At 38.2% G+C, this 24,109-nt stretch overlaps 1 protein-coding gene and 1 non-coding gene across 9 annotated transcripts in view; one reads left to right on the forward strand and one right to left on the reverse strand.

Moving 5' to 3' along the window:
* CNOT1 (CCR4-NOT transcription complex subunit 1) overlaps positions 1-24,109 on the forward strand; it is a 102,043-nt gene that overhangs the window by 16,770 nt on the left and 61,164 nt on the right. For all 8 annotated transcript variants that reach the window (XR_007474200.1, XM_049703089.1, XM_049703092.1 and 5 more), the window contains exon 2: positions 11,178-11,450. Coding sequence is in view for 7 of the 8 variants with exons in the window: in XM_049703089.1 (XP_049559046.1) it covers positions 11,349-11,450 (102 nt within the window). In the remaining variant the exon portion in view is untranslated. The remainder of the gene's footprint in view (positions 1-11,177; positions 11,451-24,109) is intronic.
* On the reverse strand, positions 8,252-8,324 carry TRNAG-UCC (transfer RNA glycine (anticodon UCC)). Its single transcript has one exon. It is a non-coding gene; the product is annotated as a tRNA-Gly (tRNA).

The following is a 24,109-nucleotide window of genomic DNA, read 5'->3' on the forward strand; positions in this document are numbered from 1 at the left end:
TAAGAAAAATTTCACATGTACAGAAAAATGCAAAGAATAATACAGTGAACAATCCCATAACTTCTTCCTAGATTAAACAGTTAACGTTTTGCCATGTTTATTTTCTCTATATTTTTATATTTTTACTGAAGTATTTGATCCCAGATGTTTCGGCATGTATCTCCTACAAGTTAAGACTTTCTGGAATAGTCATACTACATCTAAGAATATTAAATACTTAAAAAACCTTATATTAGAGTATAGTTGATTTACAATGTTGTGTTAGTTTCAGGTATACATCAAAGTGAATCAGTTATACACATACATATATCCACTTATTCCTTTCCCATATAGGCCATTACAGAATGTTGAGTAGAGTTCCCTGTGCTATACAGTAAGTCCTTATTAGTGACCTTTTTTGTATATAGTAGTGTGTATATGTCAATCCCGGTCTCCCAATTTATCCCTCCCAGAATATTAAATACTTTTATAATATCCAGTCAGTTTAAAAACTTCCCCAGATGCCTCAAGAATATCTTTTGTAGCTTTTAAAAAAAATATTTATTTATTTATTTGGCTGCGGCAGGTCTTAGTTGAGGGCACGTGGTCTCTTAGTTGCGGCATGTGGGATCTAGTTCCCTGACCAGGGATCGAACCTGGCTGGGCCCCTTGCATTGGGAGCGTGGAGTCTTAATCACTGGACCACCCTTTTATAGCTTTTTTGAATCAAGCTCAGATTACTGTTCACGTTAAACCTTTTCATTTTGGTTTTGTAATCTAGAACAGACCCCACTTTCTCCTCTCTCTTCCTGACTTTCTGGCTCGCGAGTGTAGGCCAGTGGTCTGGTAGAATAATCCAACACTTGAATTTGTCTGATTAGGTTCTCATGTATAGTTAAACTTGTTCCTTAAACCCTTTATTTCCTGTGAATTGATAGGTGTAGAGGTGTGGTTAGGTTTATGTTAGCCATCTTTGGCAAGAATACTCCAAAGTGACACTTCACATTGCAACACATCAGTAGGCACATTTGTTGGGTAGTCTCACCATTAGTAACTTGATCATTTACTTAAGGTAGTGACAGTCATATCTCTATGGTAGAGGAACATTTCTTTCCCTTTGTAATTAGTGGGTAATACTGTACAAATGTCCCACCTGAGGATTTTTAGGCATTGGTGATTCTTGCCTGAATCAGTTTTTATACTGGTCAGGGGTATTACACAATGGTAACTTTATTTTTCTTTTATACTTTCTAAATTTGTTAGCCAGCACCTTTCTGGTGCATCTTGTCCTTCCTCTTTAAGTATAATCATGGATTTAGGGATTCTTATTCACTGTATTATAGTTGTAGTCAATTTTTTTACCCTATGATATATTGGAAGGAACTTTTATCCATAGTGGCTTACTGAAATTTCAGATTTAGGTAACACATTTTCATTTAATCTTCTATGTCAGGATGCTTAACTGTTTGGAATTTTCTTCATCTGCACACATATGAACAACTTAGAATTCGTAGAAAGAAATTTGTGGCTGCAAAAAGTAAACTTGATCACCAGTGTGTGTGGATTCAAAAATATATATGTTTGAGATAAATTAACAATTTAGAGTATACAGATTGGCAATAGTAAAATCACCAGATTATTTCTATGTTTTGTTCCCTCAAGCATTTCTAAATGATGCTGCATTTAGGGAAGATTATAGAAACATTGCTTATAAGTTCCTTTTGGTGCTCAGATAGACCCAAAATTAGAAGAATCCTTTTAATTGGCTCATTTCTCTCTGACGAAATTTTTAAGTGTTTCCTATTTTTGTCATAGGATGAGCCAAACTCACCTTGCATCTTCCTTGTTAGTCATATCTCCAAGGAACCTTGGTTCTTTTTAGTATTTAGAAACCATGATCCAGAAGTTAGATGGGCTCATTGCTTTTGGGGTATCATTTAAGGTGTATAACACATTGATTTGATACATTTATATTGCAATATGATTGCCATTGTACTGTTAGCTAATACCTCTATCAATGTATAATTATCATCCTTTCTTCTAGTGGTGGGGACAGTTAAGATCTTAGCAGATTTAATGTTTATAATACAGTTTTGTTGTGTGTAATCACTGTACTATGTATTAGATCTCCAGGACTTATTTATCTACTAGTTGCAAGTGTGTACCTTTAAACACCCAGTCCCCCACCCCTGGTAACCACCATTCCACTTGGTTTTTTCAAGTTCAATTTTTTTTACATTTTAATTAATTTTTAAATAAATTTATTTTATTTATTTATTTTTGGCTGCTCTGGGTCTTCATTGCAGCGCACAGGCTTTTCTTTGCGTTGGCTTCTCTTGTTGTGGAGCACGGGCTCTAGGCACACAGGCTTCAGTAGTTGCGGCGCATGGGCTCAGTAGTTGTGGCTTGTAGGCTCTAGAGCACAGGCTCAGTAGTTTTGGCACGTGGGCTTAGTTGCTCCACGGCATGTGGGATCTTCCCGGACCAGGACTCGAACCCGTGTCCCCTGCATTGGCTGGCAGGTGGATTCTTAACCACTGCGCCACCAGGGAAGTCCCTTAATTTATTTTTTATTAAGATGCTCAACATACTATATTAGTTTCAGGTGTACAACATAATGATTTGAAATTTGCATATATTTCAAAATGATCACAATAAATCTAAACATCACCACACAGAGTTATGAAAAAATCTGTTTTTTCCTTTTTTCCTGACTTTCAAGATTTATTCTAAAAGTTGTACATTCTAGATGTTGTACATTACATCCCCAGGACTTATTTACTTTATAACTGGAATCTTGTACCTTTTGACCACCTTCACATAAAAATTTAATACATGCATACCTCTGGAAACCATCAATCAGTTATCACCTCTCTGTATCTATAAGTTAGGTGGGGGGGGGGGGTTCTTTGTGGAATAGAAGGGAAGTCATGGTCTTTGTCTGACTCATCTCACTTAGCATAATGTCCTCAGGACCCAACCATGTTACAGCATATGGCAGGATGTTTTTTGCCCCTCATGGCTGAATAGAATTCCATTGTATACAGAGTTGACTCTTGAACAATGTGGAATTAGGGGCATCAGTTCCCACATATAACTTCACAGTTGGTGTCATTATGTGCAGTTCCACATCTAACCACAGATTGTGTAGTGCCATAGTACATATTTACTGACAAAACCTGCGTATAGGTGGACCCACGTAGTTCAAACCTGTGTCATTCAAGGGTCCGCTGTATATCCTGCATCTTTATACGTTCATCCATTGATGGACACTTAGGTTGTTTCCATATGTTGGCTATTGTGAATAATACTGCAATAAACATGGGAGTACAGATATCTCTTTGATAACCTATTTTCATCTTTGGATGTATATGCAGAAGTGGGATTGTTGGATTGTATGGTAGTTTTTAATTTTTTGAGGAACCTCCACATTGTTCTCCATAGTGACTGAACCAGTTTATAATCCCACGAACAGTGCATAGGGGTTCCCTTTCCTACACATCCTCGCCAACACTTAACCTCTTGTCTTCCTATTGATAGCCATTCTTACAGGTGTGAGGTGATACCGTGGTTTTGATTTGCATTTCCCTGAGGATTAGAGTTTTAATGTACCTGTTGGCTATTGTGATGTCATCTTTGTCTACTTAGTTCCTCTGCCCATTTTTAAATCACATGTGTTTTGTTTTTGTGTTATTGAGTTGAATGAGTTCTTTATGAACTTTGAATATTAACCCCTTATCTGATACATGGTTTGCAAATATTCTCTCCCTTTCTGTAGGTTCTCTTTTTTTTAATAAATAAATTTATTTATTTTTGGCCACGTTGGGTCTTCATTGCTGCATGAGTGCTTTCTCTAATTGCACCGAGCAGTGGCTACTCTTCGTTGTGGTTTGCGTGGGCTTCTCATTGTGGCTTCTCTTGTTGCAGAGCACAGGCCCTAGGCACGTGGGCTCAGTAGTTGTGGCTTGCGGGCTCTAGAGCGCAGGCTCAGGCTCAGTAGTTGTGGCGCATGGACTTAGTTGCTCCACGGCATGTGGAATCTTCCCAGACCAGGGCTTGAACCCGTGTCCCCTGCATTGGCAGGCAGATTCTTAACCACTGTGCCACCAGGGAAGTCCCTGGTTTTTTTCTTTTTTATGATTGCTTTGGCTATTCAGGATCTTTTGTGGTTTCATAAAAATTTTAGGATTTTTTGGGCTTCCCTGGTGGCGCAGTGGTTGAGAGTCTGCCTGCTGATGCAGGGGATATGGGTTCGTGCCCCGGTCCGGGAAGATCCCACATGCCACGGAGCGTCTAGGCCCATGAGCCATGGCCGCTGAGCGTGCTCCGCAACGGGAGAGGCCACAACAGTGAGAGGCCCGCGTACCGCCAAAAAAAAAAAAAAAAAAAAATTAGGATTTTTTTTTCCCCCTATGGAAAATGCATTGGAATTTTGATAAGGATTGTGTTGAATCTGTAGATGGCTTTGGGTAGCCGGGACATTTTAACAATATTAACTCTTTCAATGCATGAACATGGAATGTCCTTCCATTTGTTCCTGTCTTTTTTTAAAGTTTATTTATTTATTTATTTTTGGCTGCATTGGATCTTGGTTGCTGCGCACGGGCTTTCTCTAGTTGTAGCGAGTGGGGGCTACTGTTCGTTGTGGTGCGCAGGCTTCTCATTGCGGTGGCTTCTCCCGTTGCAGAGCACAGGCTCTAGGTGTGCGGGCTTCAGTAATTGTGGCACATGGGCTCAGTAGTTGTGGTACAAGGGCTTAGTTGCTCCACGGCATGTGGGATCTTCCTGGACCAGGGCTTGAACCCGTGGCCCCTGCACTGGCAGGCGGATTCTTAACCACTGCACCACCAGGGAATGTCCCCTGTTCCTGTCATCTTTCTATTGATTTCTTTAAACAGTTTTGTAGTTTTTATTGTACAATCTAGTATGTTTTATTAGACTCAATTAGGAAATTTTAAAAATGAGTTCCTGTTGATACTTCTATTTTGAATAAAATATTTCAGGTTTTTAAAAGTTTCATCTTTACTACATTGATCTGCACTGAATCTGGATTCCTATTAATTTATTTGCTGTATCCAGTAATATATAAAAGTAGCTTAAAATTGCAATGAAATATTATTGCTAACAGTAAGCTTATTGAGTCAAATTTCTTTGAATTTTCTCTGTCCTTAAAAATATATCCCACTGTACATCAAGGGTTGTTCAGATACTGTGTTCAGTAGTTACTTGAAATATTTGTTTTCACTGTGTTCTTTGTTATCAGCTTGATATTCCAGTTCATTCTTTGTGCTTGATATTAGTTTTTATCTTATTTAATTAAATTTCAAACATACATATGGTTCAAAAGTCAAAACCATATAAAAGATACAATCTGTGAATTTTTGTTCTGATTTCTATGTCATCTACCCAGTTCTCACCCACTCCAGTATAGGTAACTTTTTATTAGTTTCTGTCTGATCTTTCCTGTGTATTTTTTGCAAAAAAGCAACTACATATATGTATGCATATATACAAAACAAAAAGTAGCATATATATAGAAATTAAAGCTTAAACAAAGGGTAGACTACTTTGTACATAGTCCAAGATGTTTATTCACCAGTCACTAACTCACGGCCATTCCTTTGCTGTGATAAATATTGCTGCAGTGAATAACATTGTGCATATGTTACATGTATGAAGTGTATAGATTTCTTGGACTTCTGTAAAAATGGAATTTTAAGTGAAATCCTCTCTGTAATCTCTGTTAATCTAGAGCTTATTTTTTTGCACATGTTAACATGGATGTGTTTATGGGATGGGATCATGCTGTTCAGAGTACTGCAGCTTTTCAGTCAGTGTCATGGGTATTCTTTTACATAACACTTAGAGGATTAGCTATAAACCACAACTGCTTCTGTATTCCTTAGATTGGGTGTTTAGGAAACAATTTGTAATACTGTGTAGTGTTCTCCAGTTAAAATGTGAAGTAATTTTACATAAGTTGGACGTCTACATACCATTTTATAAGCTTTCTTTCATTTTCCAGTGTGTAGTGAATGTTTACAGCAAAACTGCGTTTTAAATGTCTTTCACATGTTGGGTGGGATTCCATTGCATGTAGGTAGATAATCCTTCACTGACGGATATATAGATTGTTTCTAAAATTTTAAATATTAGGAAAAATACTGAGAACACATTTAAACAGTCTTCCAGAATTGCTGTTTTACTTTTTATACAACCATATCTTTGGGAGAGTTTTTGTTATCACTGTTCAGGTAACAGCTGTCTTATAGTATATTGCTGTCAAATGTCAGTGCCCTTTCATTCATAGTGTTAAATTGAGAAATGCTGGGGGGAATAACAGTAGTAGAATTACTGCTTGGAAGGATTTAGTGTTTTTGTTGCAAGATTGTTGCTATTATTGTTTCCACTGTTGAAATCCCAGCTCTGTGATAACAAGTCCTTTGGGGTTTTGGAAGACTATGCCTGTGTACATTTTTAATAATGAAGATAAGGAGGCCTATTGAAGTGGTAGCTGTTTTTGAACTGTTCTTTAAGACTTTGCCTTGATAGGAAATTAATAATTATTTAAAGTCTCTGAGTCCCTGGTGTATTATGGAGACCAATACTAGGCACTGCATATACAAATAGAATGCTCCTGGGCCACAAATTCCTTACAGTTAAGGAATATCTTGGAATCTCAAATTTAGTGATCTTGAAAGAATTTAACATCTAAACATTTTAGTGGAAAGCTGTTGAATAGTCACTTGATAGCTTTGCATTTAACATATTTCAAGAAACATGTTGTATAAAACATTGTGACTCAATTTATATATACACATTATGATGCTAAAGGTTACTTAGAAGGGTCTTAACGACTTGATAGTGTATGCTACTGAGGCAATTAAATTAAAAATCATCTGTTATTTACTCTCATGTGATTGTTATTTCCTCTCGTGTGATTGTTATTTCTGACTAGGAAAATTTCAGTGGGTTTCCATGCCTTTTGGTAGAGTCAAAATATAGGTTGCAAAATCCTAAGCTTCAGTTTACAGCTCTTCAAATATGTAGTGAGCTCCTACTATGTAGTGCTTGTAATAAGTTGGTGAACAATAGACAATTATGATCACTGCCTTCATGGAATTTACATATGAGGAGATGGGCAAATATAAATGTTACCCATGTTTGGTGATGTAATGTGGAAAAAAGGGTGGGGGTTGCAATTTTGTGGTCAGGGTGATCCTCACTGAGAAGGTGACATTTGTGTAGACTTGAAGAAGTGAGGTAGTTAGCCATCTGGGTATCTGGAAGAAGAGGATTCCAGGCAGAGGCATCTAAGGTGAGAGTGTGCTGGAGAAGCAGCAAGGAGGCCATTGTAGCTAAAGGGGATTGAGCAAGGGGGAGTGAAGAAGAGGAAGGCCAGAAGAGTACCGGTGGCTAGGTTCCATCAAGTTGCGTTCGTTCATAGGCCATTATAAGGGCTCAGGCTTCCATTCTGAGTCAGTGGAGGGTTTTGAGCACAGGATGACCTATCTGAGGTTTTTTTTATATATATAAATTTATTTATTTTATTTATTTATTGTTTCTGGCTGCGTTGGGTCTTCATTGCTGCGCGCACGTTTTTCTCTGGTTGCAGCGAGCAGGGCCTACTCTTCGTTGCGGTTCGCGGGCTTCTCATTCTGGTGGCTTCTCTTGTTGCGGAGCACGGGCTCTAGGCGCTTGGGCTTCAGTAGTTGTGGCATGTGGGCTCAGTAGTTGTGGCTCGCGGGCTCTAGAGCGCAGGCTCAGTAGTTGTCGCACAGAGGCTTAGTTGCTCTGCAGCATACGGGATCTTCCCGGACCAGGGATCGAACCTGTGTCCCCTGCACTGACAGGCGGTTTCTCAACCACTTCATCACCAGGGAAGCCCTGAGTTTTTAATATTTGAAAAGTCTTTTTCTTTGGCTGTTGTGTTGAGAATAGACTTGTAGGGAGCAAGGGTGGAAGCAGGAAGACTAGTTAGGAAGTTAACATAGTAATCCAAGTGAGAAATGATGGTGCTTTGTTATCATAGCTATGGTGAGAAATGACTGGATTCTGTGTATATTTTATAGGTAGAGCCAAAAGAATTTTTTGACAGATTGATTATGGGGAGTGGGAAGTCTAAGAATTTGGCCTGAGTAACTTTAAGGACAGAGTTGGTATCAACTGAGATGGGGTAAACACATATGGGGTGGAACATTATGGGGGCAGGGTGTGAAGATCAGGAGCTCTTTTTCTTTTGGGCTGTGCCACGCGGCATGTGGGATCTTGGTTCCCTGACCAGGGATCGAACCCGAGCCCCCTGCATTGGAAGTGCAGAGTCTTAACCACTGGACCACCAGGGAAGTCCCAGGAGTTCAGTTTTGAACATGTTGTACAATATTTGGGATGTCATTAGGAAATTAAATAATATATTTCTAGACATCGTGAGAAATTTGGGTTGGAGATAGAACTTATAGGAGTTATTGCTATAGGTGGTTTTGAAAGCCATAAGACTGAAGTATATCAAGAAAGTGAATATAGAGAAGTCCAAGGACTCCAATACTGCGAGGTCAAAAAAGGAAGGGCCAGTAAAGGAGACTGAGAACAAGAGACCAGTGAAATGGCATTTTAGAAACAAAGTAACAAAGGTGTATCTTGGAGGGAGGGATCAGCTTGTCTAAGGCTTCTGGATGGTTAAGGTGATCACGTGTCCTAGTTTATACCTGTTGTCTTGGTGTAAATTGTTAATGGTACCCTCTTTATTTTCAGAAGCTTCGTAGTTTGGTTAATAAATTATGTTGTCATCCTACTAATAGATCTCATAAGGTGATGGTTCAAAATTGGTCATTAGTTTAATGCATTAACTTGCTCATGTAATGACGATTGGCTTGTTGAAATTTGTGTTACACTAGTATTTTTATCCTTCGCAGTCTTGTTTGTTTGTTTGTTTGTTTGTTTTGTCCATGCCTCGAGGCTTGTGGGATCTTAGCTGCCCAACCAGGGATTGAACCCAGGTCCTGGCAGCGAAAGCGCCACGTCCTAACCACTGGACCACCAGGGAATTCCCTCCTTCACAGCCTTTAGATGTTAACATGGAGAAGTTGTAACCCTTGTCATGGGGCTCCTATCAGAAGATAAAGTTGAAGTGCCAAAGTATCAGGAATTCATTTTCTTGGAAGGTCGTTCAACACTTGTTTTGCTGGATTTGTGCTGTACCATAGGTAAAAAAATAATTAAAATAGGCTATGATCACATCTATTTCATGATAAAGTGATTCTGTTGTCCCTCTGTGTCAGCATTTGTGATACAAATTCTGAGCAAGGAGAAACTTTATGTCTTGCAAACTCTTATCTATTGACTTTTTGTATGTAATTGTGAATAATAATTATTAGATGTGTGTAATATAGTGTAAAGTAACTACTGTTCCTGTGAATAATATACTTTGAATAATATAGTTTTAGCTGAATGCAACTTGTAAAAATTAAAAATACTTTGAATTATATTTGGTACTAAGAATGAACATTTTATTTTATTGTTTTAGTTTTAGTTTAGTGTTTTGGTCGCACCGTGCAGCTTGCAGGATCTTTAGTTTCCTGGCCAGGGATTGAACCTGGGGCCACTCAGTGAGAATGCCAAGTCCTAACCACTGGACCACCAGGGAATTCTTATCTGTGTCCTTTTTTTTTTTGTCTTAATGAGTATCTTTCCTGCACAGTTTTGCTTCATTCTTTTTAACAACTACCTTGTTTGGATATACCATAATTTATTTAAGCAGTTACTTTTTGCTGCACTTTCTTTTTGCTATGATACACAGTATTTCAGTCAAAACCTCTGTTTCCTTGAGTTGTTGAGGCAATATACATGGAGGGATACAGTCTTAATTGTGGAATTTAGGTTCAGGGGTAGTGTAAGAAACTCTTTATTTACAATATTGCCACTTTGAGTTTCAGAAAAGATGGTACCAGTTAATAATGTTGTTAACAATCTGATAAGTCCTCTGTTTTATGGTGTGTTCTCAGACTTGGATTTTTGATTGATACAGAAAATATGCTGTCATCGTAATATGAAGGAACAGCTTGCTCTAAGAATTTATAGCAAGCAAGTTTAGTTACATATAATGGATAGATATAAACACAATTTATCTTTAACTTCTCATATGTTATTACTTTAGAATAAACAAAAATACCTTGCCACATTCCCAAGATTCTCTCTCTTTTTTTTTTTTAGGGAGGATGTGGAAAAGGATAGCATAGGTAGAATCTTTGCTTTGTATGAACAAAACAGAACAAAAATGTAGGGACAGTGTAGTCTTTCTACATTGTTAATAAGTTATTAAAGATAAAGGCTTAAATGCCCTTACCAAGGGGCTTTTAATCTTCATGAATTTTCTTTACCTTACATAGTAAGTTCTGATGGTAATGAAAGTATGAGCAGATTTCAGATCATGAAGCTGTGGACAAGCTTAGCTCCTTGGATTCAAAGATTTTTGTTTCAGCAGTGGTACTTGGTGAATTCTTAAAAACACTTGTGTTCTTTGTTTTTTTGTGTTGTGATACAGAATGTTCCTCTGACTCACCAGGTTGTTGGAATTAAAATGATAAGCATCCTGTCATTTTAGCTATATTGCTGCTTCGAGCTTCCCTTTCTAAATTTTCCTAGTGCAGGAAGGAATTTGGGTTCTGAGGCCCTTAACTTACTTTTAAGCTAGCTGTTCAAATACCGAAAACATATATCCTAAGATAAAACTTAAAGACCAAACTATTGTCTGATTCTGAAGCAATACATAAGTTGTAAGGTGAATAAATGGGATCTTATAAATAAGTTGTAGATAGTGTGAGAAGAGGGATTGAAAATGTCAGATGAGTGTTTCTTTCCACAGACCCTAATTTTACTTAATCAGTTTTCTGTGGCTTCTAAAGGGAATAGTATAAATTATCATTGAAATTGATAGAGTAGAAGCCTCAAATATTATAGGACGTCTTGCTAAAACGACAACTTTTTTGTGGGTGGGTGGGTGTGATTTTTCTTTTTTATACCAGCCCTACCTAATTTTTAAAACTTGGCATCTTTTATCAATAGTGGTTGAGACATCTTACTTTTTTAAAAAAAATGCTTAGTGATATTTCAGGTATTAAGATGGAAAGATGGTTATTTAACCCTTTTTAACCCTAATAAAACATTAACTAATTAAAATATCTTTTTTTTTTTTTTAACAGGTGCCATGTTTCAGAACAGAGTAAGACCCCTGGTAAAGAACTGAAGACACTGTACAGACATCAGATATAGGCTAATTACAAAGAAAGCATTAACCTGCCTCTGAGGTGACTAAAGGGGAATAATGGTGATTTTGCGCCGGGCTCGGCCGCCTGCTTCCGCCCCAACCAGCAATGAATCTTGACTCGCTCTCGCTGGCCTTGTCTCAAATCAGCTACCTGGTGGACAATTTAACCAAGAAAAACTACCGAGCCAGCCAGCAGGAAATACAGCATGTAAGTAAACTAGTGAGAAAACAAGCACCATTAAAGGAATGAGTATGCAGTGAAAAGAAAATTGGAAATTTTTGTGGGTATGTTGCATGAAAAGTAACCTTTGCTCCTTATTTCAAGTGATTTCAGTTTAATATATAAAAGAGAGCTTTCACAAGGTTGTTCAGCTGTCACCATCTAACTCCAGAATGTTTTCATCACCCCTAAAAGAAACACCTGAATCCATTAGCAGTTGCTTTCCATTTCTTCTTCCCTCCAGCCCCTGGTAACCACTAACCTACTTTGTGCTTCCATGGATTTGCCTTTCTGGACATTTCATATAAATGGAATCCTACCATATGAGGCCTTTTGTTTCTGCCTTCTTTCACTAGCATAAGTTTTCAAGGTTGATCCATGTTGGAGCATGCATTTAGATATTTAGGTTTGGTTCCACCTTTTGGCTGTTGTGAATATTGTGGCTGTCAACATTCATTTACAAGTTTTGGGTGGATGTTTATTTTAAAGTTTGAGGATATTTACCAAAAAATGGAATTGCTGGGTCACATGGTAACTCTGACTTTCTAAAGAACTGCTAGACTGTTTTCCAGAACACTGTATCACTTTTCACTTCTAGGAGCAGTGTATGAAGGCTCTAGTTTTTCTTGATCCTCACTAATACTTGTTACTGTGTGTCTTTGCTTTTAGCCATTCTAGTGGGTGTGAACTGGTATCCCATTGTAGTTTTGATTTAGAGTTAATGATGCTGAGCACCTTTTCATGTGCTTATTTGTATATCTTTGGAGAAATTTCAGTTTGTACCCCCACAATCTTTTTTAAATTTTCTATTGTTTATTTGGCTGCGTCAGGTCTTAGTTGCGGCTCCAGAGCACATGGGCTCAGTAGTTGCGGCACTTGGGCTCTCTAGTTGTGGCACGTGGGCTTAATTGCCCCAGGGCATGTGGGATCTTAGTTCCCCGACCAGGGATTGAACCCGCATCCCCTGCATTGGAAGGTGGATTCTTACCTACTGGACCACCAGGGAAGTACCCCCCTGCCACCAGAGAAGCCCTAATTTTATTTTTAAAATAGATAATATAGTGGGACTTCCCTGACCAGTGCAGGGGACATGGGTTTGAGCCCTGGTCCAGGAAGATCCCACATGCCGCAGAACAACTAAGCCCGCGAGCCACAACTACTGAGCCCTCATGCCACAACTGCTGAAGCCTGTGAGCCTAGAGCCCGTGGTCCACAACAAGAGAAGCCACCACAATGAGAAGCCCGCACACTACAATGAAGAGTAGCCCCCACTCGCCACAACTAGAGAAAGCCTGCGTTCAGCAACAAAGACCCAGTGCAGCCAAAAATAAATAAATTTAAAAAACTAGATAGTATATTAACCTGATTACTCTAGCTACCCATTTCTCCTACCCATAGGCAACTGATACTAGCTATTTCTTAACTGTCCTTACAAAGATATTTGCATATGGAAAATAGGGAAATATTTCCCATCCCTTTTCATATGGTGACATACAGTATAAACTGTTCTGCATCTTGATTTATTTAATTTGTTTAGTTAACTAGTTTATCCTGGAAATGATTCCTTATCCGTACACAAAAAGCTTCATTCTTTTAAGGGTGCATAGTAAACCGTGGTATGGGTGAATCATATAGAATTTACTTCACTATTGATGCACATTTAGGTTATGTAAAATTTTTTTTTTTTTTTTTTTGCTATTGACAGTGTTGTTACAAGGTTATTTCTTGCATGCATATATCTGTCAGTATGTTTGTAGGATAGATTCCTAGAAACTCAAGCTTGGGCAACTCTTCTCTCTAATGGAAAAGCTCAATTCTTAGAATTATATATTTCTGTTTGATTTTTTTCTTTACATGTAGCACTGTTTCTCTGGTACATTGAAAAAGCAGGTGTGTATGCTTATGGAGTTTATTACATTTGATGCTGCTTTAACAAATTATAGTGCTTAAGTTCATTGTTCTAATACCTTCAGTGGTCCTCTTACTACCGAACAAAGTCAAAGCTCCTCAGTAAAAAGTTTCAGGGCCCTACTGTAAGTCCAGTTTTAAATGCTTTTCTTGGAATTCTGTTCTTTCAAGAACCAAATCCAATACCACCTTGCCAGTGAAGACTTACCCTCCTTTTCCTTTATTTGGATTAATTCCTTAGGCTCATTCTGAAAGCTGTGTTGGTCTGAATGTGACCTAACAGTTTCATGCAGCTACTATTTAAACATCTGCTGTGTGTCACATACTCTTTTTGTGTGTGTGTGAGCTTTTTTTTCAAAGATTTAATAACGTATACATGGGAGAGACTGAGGAAAACTGAGTAACTCCTAATCAACTTTTTATTGAATTAAAATGTATATACCAAACAATTCATAAATCCTAAGTGTGCAGATGAATTTTCATAAAGTGAACATAGCTATTAATAACCATGCAGATTAAGAAAATTGATACTAGCATCTCAGAAGCTGTTTTAGTTGTTGAACATATCACTTATGACCCAGCAGTTCTGTTTCTCTGTGTGTAACGAACAGAAATGCATATATACATTGATCAAAAAAACATGTATTGTGATAGCCCAAAGTTGGAAACAACTGAATGTCCATCAACAAGGTATACTAAGAAGCAGTGAGACTATTTTGTGGAACAACATGGATTGATCTTACAGTGTTGAGTGAAAAATGCTAAACATTCTGTCAGTTCAGTAATTCTGTGTACGGTCAGTTCTCTCGTCATAGCAACCATTCAAGCATTTACAGTGTTCCAGTATTGTTAATGTGATTTTATGTCAGTTCTCACATTGTTGTCGCAGTCATGCAGGATGGGTGGTGGGTAGTATTGTTCCATTTTACACTAAGGTTCAAAGACATTAAATATTTTTGCCCACTGGTACTCTGCCTGAAAGTGGCAGATGTGAGATTGGAACCCACAGCATTCCTATGTTGAATCTCTTTGTAATTGTTCACGGAAGTCAAAGAAGTAGAAGGAAATTAGAGACTCTGGATTGGAAGGTCATCTAGTCCCAAGTTTGATGCCCTGACAGCCCCTACTCTAAAACATCTTCCACTTTTTGTCAGAGTGGCCTTTCTAAAATGTATATCTAATAGTCTCTTTGCCACTTTAAAATCTTTTGTGTGTCTCTGTCCCACTCAATTTAAAGCTCATACTCCTAAGCTGGGCCTCTATTGCTGTTCTTTTGGAAGCAGATATGAAACATTTTGGAATGCAGGTTATTTATAAGGTTTCAACACCTGTAGGAGAAGGAGGACTGGTTGGAAACAGAATTGGACAGGAGGAGAACTACAGTGGAAATCTTCATCAACTCCATGGGGAATTCTGGGATGGGTATCAGAGTTGTCCCATAGGGGGCCCAAATGGCTAGGCCTTCATATCCCTGTTGTTATTGTGTGAGGGCTCCCTCAGGAGGGCTTGTTCCCTTGGGTAGTATGATTGCAGCTTAGACAGACACTGAAGGAGCTGATTGCTGGGGCACCTGCAACTTTAACTTGAAGTGGGAAATATGGTGGCACTGTCTGAATTTACCCCAGCAAGGCTCTGCGTGATCTGGTCAATTTAATACTATATTTTAATTGGTTTGATCCCAAGACTACTCCCAAGACCTCATGGTGTGGGACTATCCTTTAGTTTATGTCTCTTAAACCTAACATTTAGTAAGTGTTCAAATGCAATTGGAATGAAAGAAGGAATAAATGAGTAAGTAATTAATTTTGAAGGTAAATGTTACAATGCTTGGTTTCAGCCTATGGCTGAGGTTTTCAGTGTTACAGATATTCTTTAGACAAGTGTGTCCTCAGTGCTACCCTTGCAGATAGTCGCCTCTCTTTTACTTTTAGAATGATTAGGAATTTAGAACTGGGATGGGAGCAGGGTTCTAGTTCTTGACTCTGTCTTGATTTCCTTTGGTGATATGTAAAGGCTTATTGCACTTCTTAGATGCCTGATATATTTTAGTGCCATACTTTTTGGGGCTTAGACTAATAGGTTGGCTAGGATTGTGTTCCCTTTGTTATTTCTCCTACTGACTAGTAGGAAGAAGGAATGTTTATTTATTAGATGTATGAGTTCCCTAAACATGAACAATGAGCTAGTTAATATTACCATTTTATAGGTGAAAAAACAAGTTTAAAATTTAATTTACCCCCTCAGTCAGGATTTTATGATGTTCTTTAGAGCAGCGTCCCCAACCTTTTTAGCACCAGTGATCAGTTTCCTGGAAAAAATGGGCGGGGATGCGGGAGGGAGATGGTGATGGTTCAGGCTTGTAATGCGAGCGATGGGGAGTGCAGATGAAGCTTTGCTCCTTGCCCACTGCTCACCACCGCTCACCTCCCGCTGTGCGGCTGCTTGTTTGAGGCCCAGGGCTTGGGGACCCCTGCTTTAGAGAGTAACTCCTATAGTTGTTCTTTTCTTTAAAAATATTTGTTGTCATTATTACAGAAATTATGTAAGTAAAATATAGAAAAAAATAAAATCAACTCTGGTTTTTCTACTCAGCTTTTTAACACTTCTGAGTATTTTTTGTCTTTGCATTAAAAGTAGCTTATAGGGCTTCCCTGGTGGCGCAGTGGTTGAGAGTCCGCCTGCCGATGCAGGGGACACAGGTTCGTGCCCCGGTCTGGGAAGATCCCACATGCCGCGGAGCGGGTGGGCCCATGAGCCATGGCCGCTGAGCCTGCGCGTCGTCCGGAGCCTGTGCTCCGCAATGGGAGAGGCCACAACAGTGAGAGGCCCGTGTACCGGAAAAAAAAAAAAAAAGTAGCTTATAAAAATATTTTATACTGTTCTTTAAATGATAGTCTCTGTAAATATAATGTTAAAACATTTTATTAAAATTTCAAATTTATTTCATATGTAAAAGTTAAAAATTAAAATTTATTAAATAAGTAAAATTTATATTAAAATTAAGTAAGTAAAATTTATTTATGCTACTCACACGAGTAGTATAATATAGCCCCCATGAATCTATCATCTACCTTCATTTGAAGTCATGACCAATCTTGTTTCATCTAACCCATTGTCCTCGGTTGTTTTAAAGCAGATCCCAGTTATAATTTCATCTATTTATATAAACCTAACCTCAATACTGTTATCACATCTTTTTTTTTAAAATTTATTTATTTACTTTTGGCTGTGTTGGGTCTTCATTTCTGTGCGAGGGCTTTCCCTAGTTGTGGCAAGCGGGGGGCCACTCTTCATCACGGTGCGCGGGCCTCTCCTGCCGCGGAGCACAGGCTCCAGACGCGCAGGCTCAGCAGTCGTGGCTCACAGGCCCAGCCGCTCCGCGGCATGTGGGATCCTCCCAGACCAGGGCTTGAACCCGTGTCCCCTGCATTAGCAGGCAGACTCTCAACCACTGCGCCGCCAGGGAAGCCCTGTCACATCTTTTTGTAAAAAAAGCACAGTAATTCTTTTAAAAAAAATTGTATTGAAGTATATTTGATTTACAATGTGTTTCTGGTGTACAGCAGAGTGATTCAGTTATACATATGTATATTTTTCATATTCTTTTCCATTATGGTTTATTACAGGACACTGAATATAGTTCCCTGTACTATATAGGAGGATGTTGCTGTTTATCCATTCTGTATAATAGTTTGCACCTGCTAATCCCAAACTCCCAATCCTCCCCCACACCCCATCCCCCAGCAAAATAATTCTTAAACATCAAATATCTAGTTAACATTCACATTTCCTCAGTTTGCTTCATAAAAAAAATTTTAAAGTTAACTTGAGTTAGAACCACCCCCCCACCCCTTTCCCCAGTCTGTTTGTTGCATTGGCCCTTACTAAATCTCTTTTAAAATCTGGGTTTTCTCTCCCTCTATTTTTCTTGCAGTTATTTTTTTAAAGAAATCAGGTTGTCCTGTAGTTACCCACAGTCTGAATATTGCTGATTACATTCCCAGCATGGTATTTTACATGTTCTTCTGACTGTTGTATTTCCTGTAAATTGGTAATTAAATTTGGGAGCTTAATCAGATTAAGGTTTTTTCTCCCTTAGGACAGTTTTACAGGTGGTGGTGTATACTTTTATTAGGAGGTTCATAATGTCTAGTCATCTCTATTTTTGTTATTTTTAGCAGGCTTTGTTCATTGCCTGGATTCATTGATTTGTTAGGGATTGGAAAGTGGTGACATTCTAGTTGTTAGACGTTTTTTATTAGTTGAAATAGTTCTGTAAAGGGAAACTTGCCCTTACCAACTGTAACTATCTGGTTGCCCGAAGTACAGTTTATATAGGAAGGGCTTGATTCTCTCTCTCTATTTGCCGGTTTTCAAAATGACTTGTTTCCTAGCATCCTCCAAATATGACCAATAAATGAGTTTTTTAATATTAGGAACTCATGTATTTTTAACATATTTGATGTGTTTGAATTCACTGAAAGTATTATTGATATTCATGCATTATCCTCTTTGGCCAGTGTAAACTTATTCATGTTGGCTTCTGAGTCCTTTTGACTGTATTCTCATTTGTTGTCTTTGTTGTGATTCCAGAAACTTGGAAACTGAAATATTCCAGACTCGTATGTTTCTTGCTTCAGACCTGGAAAATTAGCAATTTCTCTAAGAGGTCTTGGTTTTATTTTACTGGGAAATGGTATTTAGAGATTACCGACTCTTGTGTAAATAAATGATTAAGACCATTTAGGTGATACAAACAAACTTTATTTAACATTTCATGAAATGGACAGTCTTACTTCAGAGAACTGCAAAATGGGCAGAAGACAAGAACCTTTTATAGGGTAAAGAATAAAGAACAGAGACTTTGCTGGTGGTCCAGTAGTTAAAACTCCATGCTCCCAACGCAAGGGGCACGGGTTTGAGCCCTGGTCAGGAAACTAAGATTCCACATGCTGCCTGGCACGGCCAAAAAAAAAAGAATAAAGAAAAGACAAATAGAAAATATATGATTGGCTGGGACCACATAGTCAACCTTGTTAGGGGTTAGATAGCGGTTAGAGCACCCAGAATCGGCTTGGTGTTTGGGAATTGGCTGACTGAATATACTGTGTTTCTGGTCAAGCGAAACATTTACGGGGGCTCCAGAGTTATCTAAGTTTTGGTTTGCTGATGTTACACCAAGGGCAGGAACACTCCATTTTGGGCCTAGAAAGTTATTTCAACACTTATATTGTTTACTGATACTCAGTTGGCCATTATTAGGCCTTTCAGTGGACAAAGCTAAGGAGAAAATACACCATGATTTCATACTAATACTTCCAGTTTAATTTCAGGACCAAGGGATTTTTATTTCAATTCATTACCTAAAATCTGTCTCTCCTTACTTCCAGTGCAGAAAATTCCTGTTTTCAGTAATGAAAAGTCATTTGTTTTATTCCACACTCCACAGTCAAGAGTCTCAGATTATCTGTGACTCTACTTAACAGCACTGTGATTATGGAAAGTAGTTTACCATTTTTTGGTGGGGTTGGTGGGGGAGCTTTTAAGGTATATCTCACTAGAGATGTAAAATCAAGTTACTGTTTTAAAGTCATTTAAAATGGTTCTTCTTGGAATAGTTATGCCACACCACCAACTGGATATGGAGTTTGGGTTCATTGTTTTCATATTATTTTCAATATTTACAAAGTACTTTTAATAGTAATCTAATTTTGCTTGATACCATGTAAAACGTTTATTTCCCAAGTCAAATCTATAAAATGACTTTTATTAAAAGAGTAGTTTATGCAATGAGGTATCACCTCACACCAGTCAGAATGGCCATTATTAAAAATAAGTCTACAAATACTAAATGCTGGAGAGGGTGTGGAGAAAAAGGAACCCTCCTACACTGCTGGTGGGAATGTAAATTGGTGCAGCCACTATGGAGAACACTATGGAGGTTACTTGAAAAGCTAAAAATAGAGTTACCATATGATCCTGCAATCCCACTCCAGGGCATATATTGGCAGAAAACTCTTAATTAGAAAAGATACATGCACGCCCAGTGTTCATAGCAGCACTATTACAATACCCAAGACATGGAAGCAACCTAAATGTCCATTGAGAGATGAATGGATAAAGAAGATGTGTGTGTGTGTGTGTGTGTGTGTGTGTGTGTGTGTGTGTGTGTGTGTACACACAGTGGAATATTAGCCATAAAAAAGAATGAAAAAATGACATTTGCAGGAACATGGATGGACTTAGAGATATATTAATAAGAGAAAGACAAATATATGAAATCACTTATTTGTGGAATCTACAAAAATGATACAAATGAACTAATTTACGAAACAGAAAGAGACTCACAGAGATCGAAAACAAACTCACGGTTACCAAAGGGGATAGTGGAGGGAAGGGGGAGATAAATTAGGAGTTCGGGATTAATAAATACGCCCTACTATTATATAAAATAGGTAAATAACAAGGACCTGTATAGCACAGGGAACTATACTCAATATCTTATAATAACCTATAATAAAAAAGAATCTGAAAAAGATAAACATATGTAACTGAATCACTTTGCTGTACACTTGAAACTAACACAACATTGTAAATTAACTATACTTCAGTTTAAAAAAAATTTTTTAAAGAGTTGCTTAGTCTTGTTAAAAATGTATTATATATTGAAATGGATTGAGTACTTGCAGCCTGTTCTTTTACTGCAGTTTTTATATTCCTGAAAATATCTTTTATTTTCATACATTTTTTTGACCATAGATCATTGTCAGAAGATTTGTTTCATTTGGAACTCAGGTGCCGTTACCTGAGTTCTTTCATGCTTGAGAATATCTTTCTTGTTTTTATTGGAAGTCCAGTTATCAGTAGATATATATATTCCCCCTAGTTTTGCAAATATTGTTCCCCATTATTCTTTCAACAGCATCAGTTACCAAAAGCTGCCTATCTTCCTTTGTCTCTCTCCTCCCTCATGCATTTTAGGTGACTAACTTTTCCTGCCAGCATCTATTCCTAACCTCAATATCCCTATGAATTTCCTTTTTTTAAAAAAAAAATTATTTATTTGGCTGTGTTGGGTCTTTGTTGCTGCGCACGGGGCTTTCTCTAGTTGTGGAGAGTGGGGGCTACTCTTCATTACGGTGCACAGGCTTTTCATTGCGGTGGCTTCTCTTGTTGTGGAGCACGGGCTCTAGGCGCGCGAGCTTCAGTAGTTGTGGCGCATGGGCTTAGTTGCTCCGTGGCATGTGCGATCTTCCTGGACCAGGGCTCGAACCTGTGTCCCCTGCATTGGCAGGCGGATTCTTAACCACTGCGCCACCAGGGAAGTCCCTGAATTTCCTTTTCATTAGAGTTTATTAACTTCGAGTGTATGCTGTAGTATTGATTATTCTGCATCAGCCTTTCTTGTGCTATGGTATACCTTTCATTCTTCCAACTCAAATGTTTATTTCAGGGATATTTTTGTTGTTTTCTTTGAATGTTTTTCTTTTCATTTCTTGTGGATTGAGATATTATATATTGATTATTAAGTTATCTTTTCTGTAAGAGTTTTGCTTTCTTAAGTGCCAAAAGTTTGCTTTCATTTCCTTCTGTTATGTTGTACTTGAACCTAATGTTTTGTTTTACCTTTTTGAGGACTTTCCTTTTAAAAAACAAAAACAGCTCCTATAATCTCTTCAAGGATATGGAATACTATTTGTCTGAACTCTTCTGTTTGTTTGTGTAAGTCTTTTGTTTCTTTTAAATTAAAAAATTTTTTTTTTCTGGGTGGGGGGTAAGTCTTTTGAAAGTATGTTCTTCACCTGTCTTGTTTGTTTCTTTGCTCTGTTTTACAGTTTCTTCAAATAGGTTCCAGGCTGAGTCTTTGAATTTTTGCTTGTCTTTGAATCAACACATTATTTACTCACATATAAACCATCTTGGGGATGCTTGAGGGTGGGGAAGTGTGTTGGGGTAGTCTGCCATGTTCTGTATCCAGGTTTGGTAATGGTTACCTCTTCTTCTTTGTTATTCTGCTTCTCCAGGATTCTCCTTTAACTCGATGGTTTGCTTACAGACATTAAAAGTAGCATCTTGAGCTTGGTTCCCTCAGCTCTGTCTCCTTTGCCATTTTCTAATTTCCATATATAGATCTGGGTCTCTAAATGGACAGTCTTCTTTCATGGCTCATCTGTGCTCCAGATTCATCACTTGAACAAAGGATAACTATGTGTGTTTTGGGACATTCATCAGTCCTAAACATTTTTATTTCTGGATTTATCAGTCCCAAATAGAAAGCTGCATTTAGCCCGTCATTTGAGGTACTGAGAATAAGCTATCTGACATATCTCTCTGGACCACTTCTTATGTGAATGTTTTGTTGAAAATGGATTTTTGTTTTTCCATATGAGAGGCTAGAAGAAAAATAATATATGAGAGGCTAGAATAGGAAAAAAGGGCTCTTAGTTCCACCATCTTTTACTTAGGAGTTTGACAGTTCTGTGCCTTTTGTGTTAAAAGTAACCCTTTATGTTTACTGCAAAAATTTTTCATGGTCTTTTCAGTATGTTAAACTGTTTTGAATAGGTACACTATTTTTTATAAAGTAACCCAAAGCATTCATACAGATAATACAGTAAAAACCTGGAATGCCTTTTTTTTTTTTTTTTTTTCTGTACGCGGGCCTCTCACTGTTGTGGCCTCTCCCGTTGCGGAGCTCCGGACGCACAGGCTCAGCAGCCATGGCTCATGGGCCCAGCCGCTCCACGGCATGTGGGATCTTCCCGGACCAGGGCACGAACCCATGTCCCCTGCATCGGCAGGTGGACTCTCAACCACTGCGCCAACAGGGAAGCCCTGGAATGACTATTTTTAATGGTTAGAATATGTATAACAAGTTTAAGAAATATGAAGATCCTACATTATTTGTGTGGTGGAGTATATGTATGTTTACGTACAATCCAATTATTCCAATTCCTATAATCATTGTAATGTAGTGAGTTACTGTCTTCAGTTTAAATTTTAAAAATCTGGTACTTTGTAATTATATAGAATCTTGGGCCTCTGAGGTCATCTGTTAGGCTAGATTTAGTAGTTTTCTTTATATAAATCTTGTTTTATATAGATGTCTATAGATGTGGTTTGTTTTCTCCTGTTTGTTCGGGGTTTTTTTGGCTGCACCGGGATCTTAGTTCCCCAACCAGGGATTGAACCCGTGCCGCCTGAACTGGAAGCCAAGTCTTAACTACTGCACTACCAGGGAAGTCCCAATGTGGGTTTTTTTCTAAGCTGTTTTTAGGAGCTGGGGTTGATATTACAATTCCTCAGATAATTGCTGCTTTATCAGTATTCTACCCAAAGAATGACTTTTAAAGTATTAATAGAGGTAGGGATTTTTGATGTTTCTGACTGTGGAAGTTAGTTGACTACTTCATTTACTCATTACCATTTGTGGACAACCTTATTAGGAGTATCTTTATAACAAGCTAAAATAAACTGTTCGGGACTCTTTTTGTGAGGATTTAATATTCAAGTACCCTTCACATAATTAAGTCTGTATTCTTCCCTTATGTGTGCTCTCTAGGCCAAATAGTGCCCCATTTCCCCAACCATTCTGCATGATTTTCTGAATCTCTACCATCCATCGTGGATGCACAATTTTTTAGTGTTCCTCTTAATATGTGACTCTTAGATGAGAATATGTTACTCTAGCCACAAATCAGATTATTACAAAAGTATTGTAGAATGAATGCCTTTGATAAAGTTACTTTATTTTTAATAGCCAAAGATTTTGCTATCAAATTGTAAGGTGTAGTTAACTTCACTAAAAGGTTGTTGATTTTGCTAGTCTCCCCTGCCCAGTGGGTGTAATGGTTTGAACCTAAGGGAAAATGTATAAGGCTTAATCTTATGGGATCAATGAAATCTTATTTCAGCATCTTTGCAACCCAAGATCATGTTTTTAAAATACCACTTTAGTTTTAAAAGAAAACAGTTGCTCCTAGAGAAGGGTAGCATGGTATCACAGGAGGAATATTTCATTCACTTAGCAGCCATAAAACACACTTTCTGATTCTACCACTTATCCAGCAAATTATATGACATTTGTCTTTAGTCTTTGCAATCTTGATTAAAAAAAGAAAACAAAACAAACCTTGTCTGTAATAACATGGTGTATTATATGTATTATATGTATATACTTCTTAGGGTTGTTGTGAAGATTGAGTTGTTGTAAAAGCAATTTTAAAATTATAAAATGTTACAGAAATAAATGCTAAGGATAAGGGATATTCATTAAATTCGGTGATCCTAATTAAAACAAAAATTTCTGGGGTTTCAGTGGCCATTGACAGTCTCTTGGAATGTCTTTCCTTTTTTTTTTTTTTTTTTTTGTGGTACGTGGGCCTCTCACTGCTGTGGCCTCTCCCGTTGCGAAGCGCAGTCTCAGCGGCCATGGCTCGGGCCCAGCCGCTCTGTGGCATGTGGGATCTTCCCGGACCGGGGCACGAACTCGTGTCCCCTGCATTGGCAGGCGGACTCTCAAACACTGCGCCACCAGGAAAGCCCTGTCTTTCCATCTTTTAGGTTGGTGTAAGAGTACCAGTTAAGGGCTTCCCTGGTGGCGCAGTGGTTGAGAATCTGCCTGCTAATGCAGGGGACACGGGTTCGAGCCCTGGTCTGGGAGGATCCCACATGCTGCAGAGCAACTAGGCCCGTGAGCCACAACTACTGAGCTTGCACGTCTGGAGCCTGTGCTCCGC

This window comes from Orcinus orca, chromosome 20, assembly GCF_937001465.1.
Source record: "Orcinus orca chromosome 20, mOrcOrc1.1, whole genome shotgun sequence".
Lineage (NCBI taxonomy): Eukaryota > Metazoa > Chordata > Mammalia > Artiodactyla > Delphinidae > Orcinus > Orcinus orca.